The 22,335-nt window shown below is 49.9% G+C and overlaps 1 protein-coding gene and 1 long non-coding RNA gene across 3 annotated transcripts in view; one reads left to right on the forward strand and one right to left on the reverse strand.

Annotated features, from left to right (window-relative positions):
- The first annotated feature begins 3,748 nt into the window (after nucleotides 1-3,748).
- LOC128800185 (corticotropin-releasing factor receptor 1) overlaps nucleotides 3,749-22,335 on the forward strand; it is a 30,584-nt gene continuing 11,997 nt past the window's right edge. Inside the window, exons 1-2 of one of the 2 annotated variants that reach the window (XM_053965197.1) lie at nucleotides 3,749-3,998; nucleotides 12,037-12,121. In XM_053965197.1, coding sequence (XP_053821172.1) covers nucleotides 3,960-3,998; nucleotides 12,037-12,121 — 124 coding nt within the window. In that variant the 5' untranslated portion in view covers nucleotides 3,749-3,959. The remainder of the gene's footprint in view (nucleotides 3,999-12,036; nucleotides 12,122-22,335) is intronic. The other variant, XM_053965196.1, reaches the window with a different exon arrangement.
- Nucleotides 16,103-22,331, reverse strand: LOC128800186 (uncharacterized). The gene is made up of 3 exons (XR_008434932.1): nucleotides 22,183-22,331; nucleotides 16,800-16,949; nucleotides 16,103-16,608 (listed from the first exon to the last, which is right to left on the reverse strand). It is a non-coding gene; the product is annotated as an uncharacterized LOC128800186 (long non-coding RNA).

Below are 22,335 nucleotides of genomic sequence, written 5' to 3' on the forward strand. Positions count from 1 at the left end.
CCAGATCTTTGTGGGTTTCCTTGAGTTTGCTTGTTTTAATTTGCAGTTGCCATGTTTTTGTAAATGTGGGATCTCCTATCAATGCACACAGTGTGGGAAGAAGAAATGGCAGGAGGGAATTATCCATGTAAATGAAGGAATCAGTCACTTGCTGCATGGAGCAATGAGTCAGAGTAAACCCAGCTCCATGTGTCTGCGTTTTCCTTCTCCCAGCAGGACACTAGTTTGTCTTCCTGCATGGACACTTCTGCATCTCCAGCAGAGTTTGATGGGACGAGCAGGGGTCTGAAGTGTCCAGAGGCCACCCAAGCATTTTGTAAGGCCTTCAAGAGGAAGAAAATCTGCCAGCACAGCTCTAAGGTAATACTCACTAAATGAGGTTGGTAACAAACTTTGGTTTCTTTCCGTGCAATGTTTTCAGCGGGGCTGTGGCTTCAGTTTTCCTGCTCTTCGCCTCAGAGCAGCTGTGAGACTTGCAGGGGTGAAGCAGGTGATACGGAGTGGTCAAATACAACAGGGATACTCAAATTTGAGGCATGATTATACTATGTGGTAAGTAGGAATGAGGGGAACCTGGTCCCAGCAGCCACTTTCTTTAGTCAGGCAGAGTTTGAGAGCGTGTTCCCCTCACTGCAGGTCTAGGAGGAGGGAAAAGGACACAGGACAGAAAACCTGGAAACTAATTTTAAAAGCAGGGCAAAAAACAAGTCTCCTGGGAGAAACTTAATGTGGTGGGTTGGATTTTTTCTTGGCCTGCAGTTGCTAACATAGCCCCACGTGCTGACAGCCTGTCCTCCCCCGAGCAGCACCGCAAGCATTCCCAGCTCCACTGAGCCTCCTGGGAAAGAAACAGTCCCAACACACAGGTGGGGAAATCGAGGCACACTGCTGATCTCAGCTGGGATTTCAGCTGAGAAGCCAAACCTCACCCTTCCACCAACCTGACCTAAATGTCCAGGACACTGAGGATTATTTTCTCCTACAGATGTCCTAGCTGGAAGCAAAGCCCTGCTACCAATGCTCCATGGGAGAAGCAGGGATGCATTTCCCTGCACCCTTTCAGTGCACAGACCAGTCCCAGTCCCATCCCTATACCGCAGGAGGGACACATGGAGTTTTCCCAAACCAGGGGAGGGTTGGCTGCAGGGACAGGGTAGGAGCAGGGCAGTGGTGTAAGTCCTGCAAACAGCCCCAAAGTGCAGCTGTCATGGAGCTGCTCAGACACAGGACTGTCAAACTACATGCAGTTACATAAAATAATAATAGTTTACCAAAGGCAGATAAGTCAGACTAAACCTCTCCTCTCCCTCATTCCTGGAGATCCAATATATATATTTCTCTTCATTGTCTCCATCCCTAATACCCATCTCCCACGTTTGTCTCTGTGCCGCATCAAGAAGTTTGAGATTAACCATGACAAATGGACTGATTTCTGTGTCTCAGGGACTGTTCTATTTTTCCTTTGCCACATCTGACAAGTTGCATTTTACTATAAATCCCCTCAATTAGGTGCTTCAAACAGCACTGCAGCCTTTTCCCTGATATATGGGGAAGGAATTATCTTCATGTCCCTGGCAACCAATTTCTTAACTAAAAATAGTGCTCACTTCTGCCTTCCCCGCATCACCTCACACTTAGGGCACCTGAGCAGAGCATGGCCATCCCACATGTCCCACTTGGTGGCCATGGGCAGGCTGAGATGATGAAAGACAATCCTTGGTCTCTGGTGCTTCCCATTGCAAGGTCCCTTCTGTCCCCTGGGTGCACAAAGCCCTGAGCAGCTCCCAAAACCAGAGTGTGTTTTGTGACCAGGAGCTGTGCCCTAGACCTGTGATGGTAGAAGGTGTCCCATGGCAGGGGTTTGGAACTACATGATCTTCCAATTCAAACTATTCCATGATCTTGTGATGCACTCAGCTGAATCCAGGATGCTCAAAATTATTGGGAGCAAGCTTTCTCAAGCCATTATTAGAAAATTCTGCATTTTCCATGGGCTTATTGAAGTGAGAGGTAACACAAGGGTGGCTCTGGAGTCTGTCTCATCCCATACTTGTCACAGGAGGGATGTTAAGAGACCTCAGAAACAAAAGGTTTGCTGAATTTATCAGAGCTTTATATATTTTTAGATTTCTTTGCCAAAGCAGTGACACAATTGATTTAACCCAGCTAATGCCAAAAGATTTATGTCTGTGTTGTTTATTCCCCTTAATTACTGGCCTGGGAGCATTTACCCTTTGGGGGCCAGGATGGGTCACTGGGTGCCCCCCCATGCTGGGACACAGCCTTGGCCAGTCCTTGTGCCTTGGTTCTGCAGCTGCAGGTGCTCCAGAGACAAAGAGCAGCTCAGTGAAGATGGATGGAGGCTGTGGCCGTGAATTCATCAAGGGACACTGCCCTCCTATTGATCCATCTGCAACCTGCTGTGGTCTGCAGCCATTCCCAGAGGCAGAGGCTGCAGCTGGGAGAGTGATCCAGCACCCCATGAGAGGCTGGTGGTGGATGAACCATCATCAGCTAAGGGAAATATCACACCCCTAGATGGTGGTCCCATGGCAATATTTTCCAGCATCCCCCTTCCCAGCAGTACACCTCATTGATCCTTATTTCCTCAAGGAAAGAAGGAAGCAACAACGTGTTGCCTGGCTGTCTGCTCCGGCTCACCTCAGGCTGATGGAGCTTGGCTTACTCCCAGGATAGGTGCAGCACCCACAGCCAGGGCACCCCCCTAAACCTCAGTGAGTACAGAAGGCATGCTCTGAAACTGCCCTGGCATGGGGGAGCAGGTTTAACCCAGCCAGCCAACTCAGGGATGGACGCAATCCTGACCATATCAACTCCAAGAGACAGGAGACCCTTTAAAGCCTGAGGGTTATGCTAGGGGAGAAAGGACATGTCATTATCCAAGACCTCAGGAGCATCATCCAGGCTCTCCCACACCACCGTCCCCCACCCTCCCCGGGACATTTGTCCTCCCCCTTCTCTATCAGTTCAAGCCCCCCTGCTCCTGTCCCATCACCTTTGCTCCTGCCACCAACCCAGCCTACGGGACAAAGCGCGGTGCCAGCAGCACCTCCACCTCCTCCGGGTTCCCCCTTGTGATCAAACATCCCCCGCACAGCCCCGCCGTGTGAAAGACCTGCATCCACCTGCCCCACATCCCGGTCCTTCCCTCAAGGAGCATCTCCCTCACAAGGCAGGGCTGAAACCCCTTCCACCCCGTGCCTGTGGAAGAGAAAAGGGGCTCTGCCCTCCCTTCGTGCTCACCATGCGTTTTGCAAAGGGGCTGCAAAGGCTGATGGGGGAAACCTCGGGGAAACTGGGAAACTTGTCCCAGTTCCTCTGACAGACCTGGAGCGAAATCCCCAAATGCGTAACACCCAGTCATCCCCTCATCCCCGGCAAATTGCAGCCCCAGACCCTTTGCAGACACAAGGGAAGCCCTCAGGCTCCGCAGGAGAGACCCCACCGCGTCTGCACGATGGGAGTGAGAGGGGTGGAGAGGAGAAAACCCCCTCCAAGAAGAGGCGGGAGGGCGGTCCCTGGACCGGTGGGAAGTTTCTGCTGCTGAAGATGCTGAGGGACGGAAGGAGAAAGGGGGGGGGGGGGGCCGGGGGGGGGGGGAAATAAAATATAGTTGGAAGGCACCAGGGAGGTGGAGGAAGGAAAAGGGGAGGAGGAAGAGGAGGAGGGAGAGAAGGGGGAGTGGGAGGCTGGTGAGGAGGGATGTAGCCCATCGCCAGGCGAGCTGGAAGGTGGGCAGCCGGAGGACCGGCTCCGAGGAGGTTATAAAAGGCAGGACTGGGACGCAGAAGGACCCGCAGCCTCCGCGCAGCCCTGCGGGGACCCGCCAGGCTCCTTCACTGGAAGCCCAGAGGATTCTCTCCCCGACGGCAGAAGCAGCCCAGCAGGAGCGGGGACGCAGCCATGCCCCGGGGAGCTGAGCGCAGAGGCAGCTGAGGATGGTGCCCAGCCTACGTCCTGCCCTCCTCCTCCTGCAGGTAAGATGCTTTAAATCCTCTTCTCCCATAAGGGCCCTTCTGTCCCCTCCCCATCACCCCTGCGCCGTGCATCGCCCGCGTTCTCCGCAGTGACTTTTCAATTTCTTTGAAGGGAAAAGTAGAAAGAGAAAGAGCAACACAAAGGGCCCTCGGGAGAATTCCTCCAGTCGAGGCACTGGGGCTTGGCAAGAGCTCGTGATGCTCAAAAACTATCGGGGAGGGGGGCTGAAGTGAGTGAAAGGATCATTTAAAGGGGGGGAGAATTGCGGCCAGGTCCTCCTGAGCACAGCCCAGGGCTCCCAGTAACTCCCAGCCTTGCACCTCCCAGTGAAACCAGCTGCCACCAGTTTCCCAGGCTGCTGGGAGGGGGTGTCCACTCTGGGGATGTGATGGATGTGGACAATGCAAATGCAGAGCCCAGTTGTACCCCCCATAATTAATTTTCTAAGGAACCCTCTACTTTACTGCCCTGCACCTGCAAAGCACAAGACTTTTTCTCTCTAATTTGCTCGCAGTGGAACTGTAGCCACTGCTAATTTTGCAGCTCTGCACAATATGCAAATGCTTTGTCAGAAGCAATATTCCTCCTCCTTGAGGGTTCATCAAGGAGGGAAACGTTCACAGCCCCAAAACTTGTTTAAATCCCAAGCCCTGGACAAACAAGATGAAGGGGTTTCCAGTGAAATCTTGAATTTTATTTGAACAAGCCTATAGTGGCAGTTAAACAAAATGATCAGATTTTTGATAAAACCTCTGTGTCAAGGAAGGGTAAAAGAGCAAATCTGCCTGGCTGGCTGCAGAATGGTGTCTCAGTGTCCCAGCTGGGACTACAGAGTTAAAACAGCAGATAAAGTGGAGGGAGAGCCCTCCTCATTGTCACCGCTATGGCTCGTACCCTGCGAGCTGTGCACCCCACTGGTCACCCCACTGTGTACCTCACACGTCAGCTGCATCTCTGGGCCAGGAAAGTTCTCACCTAAATGATGAGAAGAGCTGATGTGCACCAGGAGACCCCCTGCCTAGCTGGTGTTGCTTCTAAAAACTCTTTTGAGCAGCTGCTCTCTCTTATTGCTGCAACCCACTAAGCCTGATTGATAGGATTTATGGGAGCTCTTTTGCTGTTACTTTCCTGGTTCAGGTTTTGTTTGGCTCTGATGTAAGAAATAAAGGTGAGACAGGGCAGAATCTTTTCCCCCAGCCTAGGTCCTTCTTGGCCGGTCTAGCACAGACCCAGTGCAGTAAGGTCATGTTCTGGTGGGGACAGCCATGTGAGCGTGACAGCTCCTAATAACTTCGGTGAGCAAAAAGTGGTACAAAAGAATCCCAGAGGTGCTGATACACAGCTCCCATCCTCTGTCAAAGCTCCTTAGGCTCAGGGGACTCCCTTGCCATCCCCAGATGTTCCCCAAGGATATTCTCCTTGTGAAGGTGGAGCAACAAGTCCTCACAAATCTTCCAGAGTTTGAGACAAAACCATCCCTGTGCTGGGGCTGGGACCGGGAGGTGGGGTCACAAAAACCAGACCAGACAAAGAGAAGCCTCTCCCAGCTGGCTCCAAAAAGAAACAGCCAATATATAACCATCCTCCCCTTTGCAGTCAAGCTGTCTATTTTTCCTTATAAATACATGCATTCAAAACTCAGATGCTTTTCCAGAACAATCCCAACCCTCTCTTGGGGACAGCATGGGCTAAAGGACCATGAAACTCCAGCTGTGGGTGCATCCCTGCAGCCAGGTGTACCTGCAGCAGCATCCCGCCTGTGAGTGCAGAGACCTGCAGCAGCCGAGCTCCAACGCAGAGCTCAGCAGGGACAAACCCTGCAGATACTGGGTTGGCACAGTTTAGGTGTTCCCCGTGCACCTCCACTTTAGCATCAGTTTGCCCATGTTGCTTTACTGAATAGACATCCCTCAGGAGGTTGGACAGACAGACTAGGAGACAGGCAGCCAAATTTGCTGCCAAGTGCTCCCTGGCACCCTTGCAAGTCACTGAAACAAACTAAAAAAGTGATTAAAAATAAACCAGTCCACCTGCAGCTCTGTCAGGAGCCAATGACATTTCTGGGGCTTATAAAACTGCAAAAGCGTTTTATGAAAAATCAGGGATTGATGATTTGGTCTCACTTGACCACCTCTAGCAGCAATAAGCCCCAAAAACAGCCCCTGCCCCTTCCGTGCTCAAATCCTTGCATAAGATGCAGAGCTACAGTTGCAGGACATGCTGACCCTGGGGATCTCTTCCAGTCCTCACTTTCCTTAAAAGCTGGAGTTGATTCAGTGTGTATGAAATCATCCCTGTGTTTTCGCATCTCCAGCAAAGAAGTGAATGGAAAAGGCACAGCCTGTTCCCAGAATAGCTGCACTGTCACCATAGGATGTATAGGAATACAATGAGAATATCCTGCACCACCAGCTCAACCCTGACCTGAAATCCAGTCCTACGCACCCAAAATCCTGCACAGGGTTAGCCTAGAAGTTCCTTGTGAGTGACAAGCTCAAGCTGCAATTGAATCTGCAGTGTTTAGGAGAGTCTGCATCCATGGATTTGTCTGTGAGAACAGTTTTTGAACCCAAAGAAAGCACAAACCAACCCCAAAATCATGGGGTTCCCTCACAAAGTGGAGCCCAGGAGCCATTGTCCAACACCTCAGAGCTGTCACTTAGGAGAGGGTGGCTCTTTCTGAAGATGGAATAACATACACCAGGCCCATCTGTTGTTTTTCCTTTTTTTCCCTAACTGTATTCTGAGCTATAGAAGAGACCCTCCTTCTCTGCTTTATCTACAGTCACTCTCCTAGGAGCAGTCGCTTCTATTTCAATGGCCAAGGGCAAAGTGTGTTGGTATTTTGCAGATCACAGTCCCTCTTCCACCCTGAAATCTGCACTATCCACCCTGGAAAAGCAGTGGCAGATGTAGCTTTGGTGTGGCCAAGCTTTCCTGAGCTGTGAATGTGAATACACCAGAAAAAAAAATTATGGGGAATTTAGTTGTGGGTGTTCAACCCTAAAAAGGTGATGGGGAAAGGAGGGGGTTTGGAGCAGTCAAGATGAGGGTTTTGGGACAGAACTGGAGGGAAAAATCTCCAATCCCAAACTGAAGATACTTGTCAATGCACTGGAGTTCCACATGTACAATCTGCAGGAGATTTTAATAAAATTGCCTTAGAAAAACAGCTCTTCCCCAGGCTTGTGTCCATCACTCCAATCTTCCTCAGCAGCCTTTGTCCCTGCAAATCCAGATCCCATAGGAGCTGAATGGATTGCATGCCCTTCTCCAGCTTGATGATGCCTTTAGCTTCCAACACCCAAATGCCCTTAGTCATTTTTTCACCTGTCCCTAAAAATTCATGTCTCTCTTGACAGTAAATGAAATCAGAATTATTTATGGCAAGCGAGGGAGACCCAAGCTTAATCCGGGAAAACCTTTAATTGCTCATAAATCAGTTTTTACAGGGCATTCATTTAGCCCTGATTGATATTCTTTTGTTAGGATCTGCATCCAGCACACTTGGAGAGAGACTCCAAACAGAATAAACGCTCTCACCAAAGCTCCTGTTTACACACCACAAAGACTGGCCCTCTAATATAGATAAATTAATAAACTCGCAGATTTTGATGCCAGATGGAGAATGGAGATGTTCTCACTGCCTGCTCTCCCACTGAGTAACACTAGCCATGGAAAATCCCCCCCCAGGGCTTTGAGCCGTGTTCCATTGCCTGAGCTTTGCCTTGATGTCTCAATGACGGCAGGGCTTGGGATGGGGCTTTGGAAGAGAAATGAAGCAGCAACGGGGGCTTGGTAGGGCAATGAAGGGGCTTGGAGGAACCTTGAGGTCATGGGTGGCAAAGCAGGTTACTGCCAGGTCTAAAACAGAGGGTCCTTCATGGACCAGATGCTGCCTAGAGATTTCATTTGGAAACTCTTCCAAGTGAAAGCCCTCAAGGTGGAGCAGGTAAGAAGATCCCCAGCTGCAGAAAACAATGCCTGGAAGCCGGAGGAGACAAAGGCAAAGAGATCCCCTGCAGTGAAGGCAGGAGACACGGGGCGGGGGTGGGGGTTGGAGGCACCTCCAAGCACATCTGGGGGGCAGCTCTTTCAATCAGGCTGTTGCAGGCCACCTCCAGCCTCCAGCTGCAGTCCTGGCAGGATGTGCTGCTCCCTCTCCACACCACTGATGCTGCTCTGCCATCTGAAGTTGGCATCCAGCTCTTTTAATACTCACTGTATTTAACACCCAAAGTCTGGCACATTTTGCTGCAGGCTCAGAGCCAAGAACAGGCTCCATCCCAGCCTAATGCCTCAGGGAACCTCAGGAAAGGTCCAGGGCAGCAGCTGCTCAGCCCTTTCCAGCCCATGTGTTCCAGGAGGTCTTTCCTCTTCCACACCAAGTGTTGTAGTGGGCAGCAAGCCCAGCCAAGCCAGAGAGCAGAACTGATGGGTGAGAGAGGTCCCTACAGCAAGGACAACTCCAGAGTGGATGGTGTTGTTCCACTTCCCAGGAAGGTCACAGTGGCCACCACTGTCCACTGCTCCCACTGCCCTCTCCAGCTCTGTGCAAAGCCCCTGTCTCCCATGGCTTCATCCCAGGCTTCAATCCTGCTAATCGCTCCGCTCTCCAATTACAGCCCCTCGGCACTGGACCTCCTAGATTGCTAATTAGGCTACAAGTCATCTATCTCGTGCTCAGAGCTGCCAGCCCTTCCTGCCATGCAGATCCCCTCTTTTCTGAGGCAACATTATAGTGGGGGGGATACATGCTTGTCTCTGAGTAGCACAGTGCAGGGGGGTGATACTGCAGTTGGATGTGAATGTATTAATTAGTATCCATGGATTGCTTCGGAGAGCGAAAGCACTGCAAGGGGACATTAATACCTAATTGTTATTAATTGAATTTTTCTGCCAGGTCAGTGGCAGGTCACAGAGACTGACGCCATGTGTGTGTGATTGTGCTGCTCACCCCCACAGCAGCAGCCAAACTCCCAGTGCTGATGAGCTGACACTGTCCTAGTCCACCATGCTGCATCTCCTAGCCCAGGGGACCTGCCATCCTGTCCCATCACAGGAGGGAGCCCTGGAGGCACCAGGACATGGTTGGTGTGTCCAGATTGGAGAAATCTGTCCCACACGGCGCCCCACAGCTTGAGTGACCTGAGGCAGATGGTCCTCAGTGCCTCAGTTTCCCCTCTGGGACAGCCCTGGAATGGTGGGTGGTGGGACACCAATCCCAACAGATGTTTGCTCTGTGTGGGATGCAGGAAACATGGGAGCAGTGTCAGGGTTTTATGTCTGAGCTGTGCAGTGAGGACTGGGGGGGCTGGTCCTGCCATAGAAAATGTGGGTATGAAAGGAAGGAGCTGGTGCTCCATAAGGTCCAAGACTAAACCAGAACCATTTCTGTGTATAAAACACGGATGTCACAGAGCCTGGAAGGGAGCTGGGCGGATGCTGAGGCATCCAAAACAGTAGGGAAGACAATGGTGGCTCCTGATGGGGAAGAAGCTGCTGCCAGTGCGGGCACTCACAGGGCCCGTGCAGCTCCTGGCAGAACCATCATCCATCCCGGTTGGAGCAGCTCCCCTGGCTAACTGGGAGCACTGTGCAAAGCAGTTGCTTCCAGAGGAGCAGACTGCCTTCCTTCCCGGACAGCTGAGAGCTCAGCTGAGGCTCTCCAGGATTTTGGCAGGCTGAGAGAGGTCACAGAGGTGTTTCTGCCTGCAGAGCAGGATCTGCCATAGCTGTATGAAGACAGGGTCAGGAGGGTGGAGGAACACGGCCCTTCTCTGGCCCGAGCACGACCTACTGCCGTGTCGGGGCTCTTGAGGTGAGCTTGGCTCCAGCCCGGCCAGGCTGGGCCCTGCTGGGTACCATGTGGCATCTTATAGAGCAGCAATGCTCTGGCACGAGAAGCTCCTCAAGGACGGAGCTTTGACCTGTTCTCTCTGTAAAAGCGTGGGGAGAGGTTGCACTAACCCACAAAGAGCAAAACAGATAGGACAGTGACCAGCAATAAGAATTTTTTTCACTGGGGCAAATCCCCCTGCAGCTGCCACCACCTCTGCTTATTCCCCTCAAAATGCTGACAGGACTGGGACAAAACTCTGCCTCTATCAAGAGCTTTGGCCACACTGCAGTAAGACAAGACTCAGAGCCTGGTAAAAAAGCTCTTAGTAGTTCTGTTTTGGGCATCCTTTTTTTCCTTTCCTCCTCCCTTCTGTAGCTGTTTCAGGTCATTTACAAAGCCTACAAAGAGCCAGTGACTGCTTCATCCACACCCCTCTCAGTCTGTGGCTTGGTCCATGTGCTGCTCAGTGCCAAGACCTCTCCCTGTGTCTGGAAGGAGAATGTGCACTACCAGGCTGGAACAGGCTGGGATTAGGAGAAATACATCCAGTTAACACTTGAAAGCCTATTCAAATAGACAAACCATCCCAGACATCTTTTGGGCAGAACCCTTCTCTCCCAGCTGCCAATGCCAAGAGCCACCATATGTGGTGGGCACCAGCTGTAGGCATCAATGCAGAGGGGAGCAGACTCCCTACACCTTGATTCCTCCCTGTCTGGAGTTTGGGTGGTCTCAGCTTTCTGAAAAGAGACTCAGAAGGTGCTGAGCTCCTGTAGGACCAGCACTCAGGAGCTCCAAACAGCCCTCGCACGAGGGCAGGGTTGAGCTGCTGGATCCTCTGTGCCATCTGGAGCAGTCACAACAAAGCAGCTATTCTCAGCTCCATTTATACATCTGCCGACATCACTCTTGCTGTCAAAACCAGCTTCCCAAGGCAGTAAACAGTTGTTCGGAAAAGAGGAAGTGGGTGCTGAGCTTGTCTCTGTGTCTGAATAAATCCTGTTAATGGTATGGCAGGAGGATGGCTGGGTATGCCAGCAAGGGCAGACAGTGTTTCTATGGCTCAAGGACAAGAGGAGGAATGTCTTCTCTGTGTTCAGAGCAGTTTGGGAGGTAAATGGCACTCAGGAAGGGGGGTCAGGCACTAGGAATCAGCCTGGCTGATGGGGAAGGCAGAGGTTGTTGTCCCTGAGAAGCTGGGAGCTTGCCTGAAAGCAGGGGAGGTGCAGCCCTTCCTGCCTTCAGGCTGAGGGCTGTTTCACAAGGGACCCATGTGTGATGTCTTCTGGGGAGCAGCTCTGTTATTTAATCAGTGACTTTTCTCCAGGGGGTTTGGTCAGTCACTGAAGGTGAAAGAAGTGGAACTGAGCCTCATCCACCATTAGTGCTGGTGGAGGAGAGGGGATGAGCCTGTGTCACCCTTTCCTGCAAAATATCAGGTCCTCTCCTTCTCTCGTCTGGCACCGCGGTGAGCTGTGAGACCAACAACACAATCCCTCTGCCATCTTTGCAATCCCTTCATTCTGGCAATTGCCTTTCTCACTTTTCCCAAACTCCTGCAAAGGCACAATAATTCAATAATCATTTTTCCAAAATAGCTCTTTGTGCAGAGTTTTAGCAGAGCTGAGTAGATCATGGTCAGTGCTTTCCAACTCAGTGGGAATGCTGGTGTTTGCTGACAATTTTCCTGAAAAAAAAAGACTTTAGCCAGAGCTGGTTGTCTGTGGATCAGATGTCCTTAAGGATGTATATGAACATCTTCCCACTGACAGCTTACAAGGCTGTGATTTCAGTAAGGGATTGAAAATCCAAGCGTGGTGTCAGGCTCATCATGTTTCCCCTGTCTGCTCTCAGGATTGAAAGATGGTAAACCCAAAAGTGTTGATTAAAATGATAAATAGCAGAGGTTCCATGATTCAGCAGGGTCTGCAGGAGGGCTTGCTGAGGCGGGTATTTGAGGCAGGAGAGGATCACTGCGTGGGAAACAGAGAGCAGTCCCCCAGCCTTTGGTTCAGATAAGCACAGTTTCCCTAGGAAGCCATCCTGTAAATGATACATGTCCATTGTGCAAGCTTTGGGGGCAGTACCCACCCAGACATGGGCAAGCTCAGATCTGACCCAAGGAGGCATTTGGGGATGGGGAAGCAGCATATTGCACATATAACCCCACCCCTGATTGCTCTCTCCCCATCCAGGCATTTCTCCTCTGGGATAGCCCGGTTGCAACTTCCATCCAGGAGCAGTACTGCGAGAGCCTGCTGCCCGTCACCAACCACACTGGTGAGTGTCCCCCAGCCCCAGCCCATTCGAGCCACCCCCCAGGTGTCCAGTGCTTGGAAGAGGGTGCAAGGGGTGTCTCTGGGCTCATCTGCTGCTGCATGGATCTTTTCTGGGGAGGTGGGACATGCGAATGATGCATCGCAGCCCTCTGCTGGTGCTGCTGCAGCTTCCTTGCAGGGTGACAGTAGAGGCAGATAGAAGGTGCAGATGAAAATAGAGAAAATAAATGTCTGTTGGGCAGAGGCAGACATGGACAAAGAGACATCAGGGCTAGCTGCCTGTTCTATGCCATGCCCAGGTGTAGTGGTTTGACATGGAAGTGAATTTTTTTCCAGGAAGTTGGGTCAAACCAATCAGTGGTCAGGTTTGGATATTGGCACCTGGAGTGACCACTGAAAGTATGGACACGCCTCTGAGAACACAGGGGGTTAAAAGCAAGAACTCCCAGGAGAACTGTCTCTTTGGTGCCGGTCGTCAGAGAGTGCAGGCTCTCCCCTACCCAGCCATGGGGTGGGTGTGGGAGGGGAAGCCACGCGGCCTTGTCCAGGTAGGCCGAGGGGGCTGAAGGTCTGGAACCGAGCCAGCTCCTGTGGATGGAAGGGTGGAGAGAAGCGGAGATGCCTTTGTCCCCCCCCAGAGGGAAAGTGACAGAGAGCCTGACAGCACCTGGAGATTTGCTGGCAGAGGAGAAGGAGAAAGAGGGGGGATGATGCCCAGCGTGGGAGTCGGAAATGCTGGACAGAGATTTCAGCCGTCCAGGGAGTCTGAACTTTTAACCCTTTCCAATAAATGAGGGCTTTGTAAAATATTACTCCTCCTCGATTTGTAGTGGAAGAGAGACAGTCCGGGACCTGAGATGTTAGAAGAAGGAATATTTAGGTGGGAGGAGATGATGAAGTAGCTTTTGGCTGGACTTTTCTTGTTAGCCATAGACTGAACCAAAATCTCCTGCAATAGAGACTGCATTTTAGGGGGATGCAGTGGTGACCCAAGGAGACCTGCTTCAGCAACCACCAGCAAAGGAATGGCAAGAACAGAGGAAAGCTGAGGAGGGAATGGTGATGCCCTCTGTCTTCAGAAAGAAGATGATCTCTGTTCTTGGACCCTTGGCCCCAGGGGAAAATGGGGGGGACTGTAGTCCCAGGATGAGAAGCTGAACTGTTGTATCTTTGGGTCCATGGCAAAGCATCCTTAAAGGAGCCCTATGAGCAGTCTGCCCATGCACGGTGGTGAGAGCACTGTGACATGGAAAGGAGAGTGTCACACTGGCAGATTTTCTCCGGGCGGTTGCCATGTGTGGCAGGGAAACACAGGAGGTGGCAACTGTGTTTCCTGGGGGGTCTGTGGTGCAAGAGAGACTTCTCTCTCCCTTGATAGTTTGAGTATTGATTATCTGAAGGGTGGTAATTTGATCAGGAATCCCGGGTGATGTTTCATGGTGGGTGTTTTGGAAACTGGAAGGAGGAGGGGTGTGTTTTAGAAGGTCTTCATCCTGGATTTAGTCCATGTGTCTTGTGTAGTAGTAGTTTAATAATGTTTTTTTTCCCTTTGTTATTAAGCTTGGGGCTGCTCTGCTCTGTTCCTGATAACATCTCACAGCATTTATTTGGAAAGGTGTATTTTCATGGGGGCACTGGCCCCTATGTCCATCCTCCTCTACCATCCCCCTGCCCAGAGATGATGACCAGAGGTTTTGACTTTTTGTGGAGATAACGTCACCAGTGCAGTGTGGCCAGCATGGCTCTGGGCTCAGCCAACTTTTGCCCCTCAGCACTTCTACACAGGTGCCATTGCGCACTTTGGGAGGCCACCAGTCACAAAGAGCTTCTGGGGACACAGCTATGGCCAGGGGTGGCTCAGCCCTGATGGGTGGGAGCAGCAGTCATGGACAGCCCACTCCTACTCAACATTGTACATGGGTTTGATCCAATCAGGTCAGAGCTTGTGCCAAAACTGGCTTTTAGCCTATATTCAGGATGTGACTTGGATGTCACCTCAGCAGTGACAGGTCTGGTTCAGTGACAGGTTTTGGGGGAGGAGAAGTGTGAGAAGGAGTGGAGCTCACAGGGACAAGGAGAAAAGTCCTCCCCAGCTCTGGGATGCTGCAGTGTTGATCTTCCATGACTGAATGAGAATCAGAGTACGCACCAAGGAACTCTCTGTCAGGGTGATGGATGGCCACAGGACTGGGCACTGACAGGTGGCCACAAGACTGGGCACTGAGGAATGGCCACAGGACTGGGCACTGAGGGATGGCCATGGCGACCCAGAGCTGAGGAATGGCTGCCCACCACCCATTAACAGCAGCATTAACAGCTCCTTTTTAACAAATCCCATCTTGGCACCAGCTAATCCAGTGGCTGGCCAAATCCAGGCTACCTTGCCCTACAAGAAGCTTCCCAAGCCCATGAGGTGGAGGCAGAAAGCCAGAGGAGAGCAAAAGCTGTCTGTGGAATGGCAATGCTTGGATGTCTGGTCATACAAGAAACTTGGTCATCACTCAGGTGCTTTGCTCCCTGAAAGTTTCATCACTCTGCTCAGCAAGGGCCTGTCCTTGGCCATGTTAAATCCTGACCCAAGGCAGCAGGCAGGTCCCAAAGAATCCTCATGCCTAGCTCATGGCCTTTTCCACCCACTGCTGGAACCTCTCAAGCCCGAGAGAGAGGTCAGAAAGGGGGAAGAATTTCTGCTGTGGTTTGCTGTTTGATTGCCCTGGAATCACCACCATCCTCAAACACTGAGCGCTGCTTTCTGCAGGGATTGGGCTTTGCTCAGTGGGGATTTATCAGCATGATTACAATCAGGATTTAGTGCACCTCAGTGTCCATCTCACTGGCAGAGGGGAGAATGCGAGGCTTCAGATTTGCAAATTGTCCATTGTTTCTACACATGCAACCTGCAATTCCTGAGCAACTCATTTGGATGGGGCTGGCACATGTGAGAGTCACTTCCAGCTGGAGGACGGGACTTAGAACCTGAGGCAGAAGTGAAACTAATTGTCTTATGTCTGTTTGGGAAGTGGAATTCAGCACAGTCCTGGTCCTTGGAGTCCATTTAGGCCCTGCCTGATAGAGACAGTGATTCCTATGGAGGGATATTTACTAAACTGGAAACTTTGATTTGAGCTATTTAACATGAAGAGTTGTTAGGATGATGCTAATGAGAATTGCAGCAGGGCCCTGAGACTTAATTTGTTAATGTCTTCACAACCCTTGGGAAATGACACATGCTGATAACACGAGCCCAGCAGTTCCCCAGCACGTGGCTCGTCAGGGGATCTGCTGGATGCATGGACAGGTACTGCCTCACGCCTGTGTGCAGCATCCCTCCTCCAAAGCACAGCCCACCATGGGCTCTCCTCCTCTCCTGGGTCACCAGTCCCTTAATCTCTCAGTTTTAAAGATGATATGTAGCTGGACAGTGATGTCACCAGGGTGCCAGCACTCTCTAGGCATGTGCACTGAGCTGGAAAAGTCTCTGCCACAGCAGTGGTGTGGAGGGTGGAGGCACACTGGGGTAATGCTGTCCAGGCTCAGGGGGTGCAAACTCTCATCCCAGGACATGGAGCACTTGAGCCTCACAGAGCTCTCCTGTCCTGCCCTCTTATTGTGGCAGCAGCTCTCTGGCCACAGAGACAAACAGACCTTTCCCAGGCATTGTTCTGGGAGAAGATCAGAGAAAAGAATGAGACACAATTCTTATCTTCACTTGCTGCACCCGGTATTGTGATGTGTGGAATGTGTTATGGAGATTTGTTTACCAAAGGGTGGTTTTTAATTAGCCAATGGTGACAGTGTTTGGACTGGAGGACCAATTAGGTCCACCTGTAGTGAATTAGGGTATAAAAAAGCAATGGGTTTCTTAATAAAGAATAACTGATCAGCCTTTTGTAAATGCATGGAGTCTATGCTAATTATTACCCAGCCAGGGGCCCCCTTGTGCTGACATCTTATCACCATGGTTTTACCCATCTTCCTTCAAGCCCCCAGTGCAGGGTGATATCCCTGGGAATTCAGGCTCATTGTGATGCTCCAACTTGATAGTCTAGGTATCCATCAAAAATTCCTGTCAGTGAGCCCCCAATTTTGGCTGGGACTGGGACACAGGGGCACAGCTGGATGCTCCATCAGAAATGCCTCCCACAGTAGCAGTGAAGAAGGAATATCACACTGGACTTGAGGTCAATGTGGTGCATTTAGGAAGTCAGGTCAGCTGCACCCCCAAACATCTGCAAGCCATCAAAGTCTCAAATTAGGCTTGACAAGGAACACAATGAGGATCAGCATCCCTTGTCTGGTGTGGACAGGTGCTGTCCCAAAGGCTCTCAGCCCATGGACTGACTCAGACCATGGATTTCTCTGGCTGATTTCAGCTCCCTAGGGTCTGTGCGCAGCTGCTTCTTGCCCTGTCACAAAATCCATCAGGGAGGGACAAGGTCATTTCATCCACCGAAGCAAAGCATTCCCTGCAGCTGCAGGACTGCTTCCCTGGGGAGGGAAAGGAGAATTTGAGAATATGGGAAACCCTCTTCCTAATTAATAATGAGGCTTTTCCAAAGCAGCTCTGCAGAAAGCACTCAAGCAGAGCAAGCTCGGAGCACTCTCAAAGGGTTATTTTGCCATTCGTAGCTCTTAAGCCTGGATCAGCCCAAGGAGTTGCCACCCAATTGCTCACATACCCCTCTGGTCCTGACTGCACGATCCACTTCTTTGAGCTTGTTATCACAATGAATTCTTACTCTCAAGCCTGTGTGTGTGCTTAGGAGAGAGAGGGGAGCACAGAAAATTCCTTGTCAGGAAAGAAATGTTTCATGCCAGTGCCAGTTCACCTAAAGCAAAGAAAAATGACACCAAAGCTAAGCAGAAAAAAAGAAATGTCTGTGGGTTTTTAACTGAAGGCTTTTTCAAGGGGGAAAGGGAGTGTAGCTTTGCATTAAATAAGGCAAATCTAACTGTTCCAGATACAGCAAAATCCTTAGGCTAAGAAGCAGTAAGTGATGAGAACATATCCTTCACAGGCACTATCAGATAAATTTGGTGACACCTTTCTCAGTGGGTGACAATTTGACCAAGAGCCTTTTCACCCACTTCAGCTCAGCTCCCAAAGCGCTGACGCTGCTCCAGCAGCCCACGTGCCACTGCGCTCTCATTCACTCACTGACTCCCCTGGGGTGAGTCTGGAATTTAAATTCATAAAAGTCAAATTAATACCAGCAACGCTTTTCAGTCTCATTGGCATCTCTCCCACTGAGGCAGAAATATTAATAAGGAGCTGAGCAAGGGTTAAAGATGCAGCAATGAGTCTAGGCAGAGACTTGAGGGAGAGACATGGTACTGGGTAGGTTTGGGAAACAAAACTCTCATTTATATGGAAAATCCTAGTGGATTTAAATATATACTGGTGTCAGTAAGGTCATTCTGTTCCATCATCTGGGAAACAGGGATGTTAACAGCAACTCACTGATATTCATAGATTTTATTGTAGTGGAGGAGGGAAGATGAAGAGGTTTTCCAGTAGGAAACTGTGTCCCAGCATGTCCCAGTGTGAGTAGCAGCTACAGCAGTTAAACTGTACTTTGGACTGGATGCAGTGAAGTTACTGCCAGAGACTGTTCAGTTGTAGCCAAACTAGAAGGCTCTGCTGGGAAAACTGCCAGGGAAGGATTTGATGTTTCACTCACCCACCACCAGGGAATAAAGAACTTCCTGCCACACTTAATTATGAAACAACTCCAAACACCCCGTGGTTCATGTCAGGAGAACAAGACAAGCCCCAAACGCAACCCACTGCATTATACATATATATATATATATATACATACATACATATATATGCTGTAAATCTGAACATGGATCATCACAAGTGACAACATTGAGCAGATGCATCAGATACCAATAGCACAAGCTAGGTTTGGTTTCTTTTATTTATTCTTCTCCAGAGCAGCATCGAAGACCCAAGGGGATAGTCAGTGACAGTGAACAGCAACAAGTCAAAAATTCATTACAAAGACCCATAGCTACCATAATGCTTAATTAGCCTGGGTAATTATTTTACACCAAGGATCATGGAACTTGAGTGCTTGGGAGGATTTCTGGGGATTTTTTAAGGACTGGAGTCTTACAAAGGTAAATAGAAGCCCCCAATACCACTGAAAGCAGTGCTGGAGGTAGAGTGTAAGTAAGGATCTACTTTGAGGCAGCCGCAGCTGCTCCCAGCCATCCTGAGCACCGACTCCTGCTCAGAGGGAAGGCAAACAGCTGCACCACCCCAATTTCTATCCCATGTTTATATAAATTGTCCCCCAGTGCCATTTCCCTCAATGCCCAAAGGTGCTACTCAAGCATTTAACATCTGAGTGACTCTGCAGCTCAACCCAGCCACCCCTCCCTGGCAGCCCAGCACCTGAAAGTAAAAGCATCCCCAAAAGACCCCTGTTTTGGGGCAATAAGGTATGAAATGGGTTTCTTCTTCACCACTCTGGTGGAGCTGCCTGGGAGGGACAAAGAGATTTTTGTGCAATTTCACAGTTGATGCATCAGACATCACAGTGAGTTGTATTTTGATTAGATGTGGAGATGAAGCCCTGATTGCCAAATGCAAATATTGCAGCAGAGACACAAGAGGACACTCTCAGGGAACCAGAGGCTCAATGCAGCAGCGACAATGCAGTCACAGAGGACATCAGGGCTGGACAGAAATAACTATGGTTGAAGAAGAGCTCAGGACAGGTAGTGATATGAGTTAACAACTTTCAGCTGTTAGGCTCTTGAGACACCTTAGATAAATAACCCCACCACTCCCAGCCACAGGAATGAGCCTGTAGTTCAGATTTCCATCATCTCTCCTGGCCCCTTTGCATCGTAGAAGGGGAGAGAGGCTTCACCCTTCCACCCCTCAGAGTTGTGTCTGCAGCAGCAAACTGGGACGTTGTGCTGGTGCATAGCTCTGCCCACTGTAAAGCAGGATATGTTTACCAGCACAGTTACATGCTTTGCTTTACCCCTCTTCAGAGCATCCCAGCAATGGCTTTATGGTATGATAACACTTCAGACCTCCTGGCACCAGCTCAAGAGCACTGTGGCCACACGTCTGGTACTGCTGGACCAGGATAAATATGCTCCATCCTCCATTTGGTCAAAAATCTTTTGGCAGATTAGCTGGGAGTGGAGAGCTTTACCCTGCCAGGTGTCACATGGCTCTGAGGCTTTAGCTCAGAGCCATCTTGAAGGTCTCTGCAAGTGGTGGGAGCAGGCTGAAGAAGGATGTTTTCTAGAAACAGATGGGATATTGCTACAGTTACTGTGATATAGCTGTCTCAGTGTAAGTCCCTGGACAGACACTTTTTTCTTCAGAAGAAGCTTTATATTGCTTCAGAGAGCACAACTCAAAGGCAATAGGGTGAGAAGGGATTGAAGTGACTTCCCCTGTGCCACATTCCCTGTCTCAAAGTAGGGCCTATTCCTTCCTCCTCCAAACACTATGTTTCTGTGTGGGAAGAAGCCAAATTCGGGGAATTGAGAGCAGGTAGGAAATTCACTGACCTTTTGTGCTGTAAATTTGCAAAGACCAAACCTGTGCTGCCAAGGGAGCTGAGAAGCCGGAGCACTCGTGCAGAAGCTGGAGAACAGTCCCTCTGCAAACACGGATGGGCCATGGAGCAGGCAGGGAAGCATTTAGTACTGATACATATCATTTCCATGCTAAACAGTGCTCTAAATGCTGGGAGCTACTCGAGGGGGAGCTGGAGCAGGGAGTTGTGCTGGGCAAAAGGGATTTTGCAGCCCTCGTGGCACTCTTTGTCTTCAGTGCTTTAATATCGCTTCCCCATCAGGAGGATTTTTTTCTCTTTTCTCTATGCTGGAGAGAGCAAAAAGAGAGCTTCTGCTTTCTGCAGTTTTTCTTCATCAAGCCTTTCTCAGTGTAAGCCTGGGAAAAATATTACAGCCACCCACTAGATGAAAACCTGGTGGGACAGAGCTCCAAATGCTGCCAGTGGCAGCACAGGGGTGAAGCACAGAGAGGTCCAGGAGCATCCGACAGCCTGGCTGAGCGTCTCCTCATCTGACTGCAGCCCCAGACCCCAATGTCACCTCACAGCACCACCCTAACCCATGGGACGAGGAGGGCTGAGTTCCTGGTTATGCTGGTGCACCTTCCCTGTGGTGGGACTGGTGGGACCCACTGGGTTTGGTGTCTGGTGGGATCCTGTCATGCTCTAACAGGAGTGCCAAGCAGCATCCTACCACATGCCTTGGAGAAAGGTGGAGATATTAAATCCAGCCTCGAGCAGACACATCACAGAATGATGTGCTTCTGTCTGGCTAAATCATTTCCATGAATCTCTCTTGGGCTGGTTATTAATAGCATTGCTGTGGGTTTGTTTTATGGGTGGAGAGTATCATCATTGTTGCTCTCTGGCCCTGCTGACTTTCAATTATTCGCTCTTCCTGTTTGTCCTCCCTGAGCAATCTCTGTCTGTCCCCCAAAACAGACCCTGAAATGCAGGAGGGAAACTGAGGCAAAAGAGTATGCAAAGAAAATTGAGTTTGTGCCCAGCCCTACCAGTCCCCGCGAGGGGTTGTGATAGCTGCATGAGCAGCCAGGGCCGTTAGTACTGTGCAAGCTCCATTTTCCTGTGCTGCATTGTTCCAAGTGAAGCTTTTCCTGTTCCAGACATTCAAACAGCTTTTCACCTCGGTAGCTAACAGGGAGAGCACTTGCAATTTAACTTCGTCCTTAGTTCAAGTAATTACTGGTTGTTTTTTCCTTACAAGGATGAATGTTATTATAAAATTTTTAACTATGACCCTCTACTTCTCTGTCAAATTTGGGTCAAAACAACAAAGGAGTTCAGTAAATCCAAATGGATGCAGAAAAGCACAGACACACATGTGATAAAAGGCACCTTGTTTCCTGCAAAATACAGACTTAAAACACAACGGGAAGGTTGCCACAGCAACCCTACACATTAGCAAAGCTAAAAACAAAGGTCATTGTTAAAATTAATTTCTCCCTACAAGCTATGGGAGGCAGAAGGTAACACTCACCATGCTCTGATGCTTCCCCAGCTCACATGCTTGGAAGCTGTTTTTCCTTGCTAAGATATTTGAAGACACTGAAAGCCCTGAAAATTTTCTCTGAGAACATCGTAAAATAACAAGGAGCCAATTTTTCAGATAATCGATGAAAACATATATTCCTCCATAAAAACCTTCATCATCATCATCATCAATAGTATTTTGCTTTTTTTTCCTTTGGTCACTGTTTAGCCAGCTCTGTCCATAGGAATTTTTGGGAAAGGCATTCAAAAAACCACAAATCCAGGGGGAGGGGAAACGCTGTGTTCTGGCACACAAGGAGCTGTGTTTTGTATTAGGAAATGGCAATTTCTGTCTCTGTGCCAGCAGCACAAACACCTCTGGTACCCAGGAGTGTTTTGGACTGAGCTCTGCCTCTTCCAGCATTTCCTGCTCACCCATTTTCTGCTTATCTGAGATTGTAGTATATGGATTTTGTAGCCATTGTGCTTCCGACCTCACTGTGAGATGAAGCAGGGACATATTTAGCTACAGTACATGTTGTTCTAAATATACACAAATTATACATTAAAAAGCCTGCAATCTGGCCTACCTAATGCCTACATAATGCCTACATTAGCACACTTGTGTAGCTGGGAAAAGCCCACAAATCTTTGAAATCTGAAATAGCAGCAGCTTTGGAGTTTTCTACCCAGGAAAGACTGGAAGAGACAAACGTGAATGGCTGGGAAGGAGATTTTGCAGCTAGGAGGTGTGAGATGTTTGGAGAGGCTTAGAACCAGACTGGACACACCACTGAGGAAGAGCAAGTCTGACTTATTGCCTGTTGTGGGGCTGAATGCCAACATCATGGCTGAAGGAAGGAGCAGGGCTGGGAAACCAGAGCCAGGGGACTTGGAAGCCAGGTCTGAAACTAAGTTTGTGCCAGAACGGGGTTTAGCCAGTAGTTTAGACAGGACCAGAGTAATAGTTATTGTAGGATATAAGGTTATAATTATTAAAGTTGCTACGGCTTATGCTCACCAGAAGGCCCTGTGGGAAAGGCACAGCTGCAGGCTGGATGGTTGGAAGTGGCTGAGGGCTGAGAGGCAGTTATGAGTGAGGAGAGAGTCAGCTGAGTGACAGCTGGAAGCGAGGTTGTGATTGGCTGGAGAAACACGTGGACAGTGTATGAGC

Source organism: Vidua chalybeata, chromosome 26, assembly GCF_026979565.1.
Source record: "Vidua chalybeata isolate OUT-0048 chromosome 26, bVidCha1 merged haplotype, whole genome shotgun sequence".
NCBI lineage: Eukaryota > Metazoa > Chordata > Aves > Passeriformes > Viduidae > Vidua > Vidua chalybeata.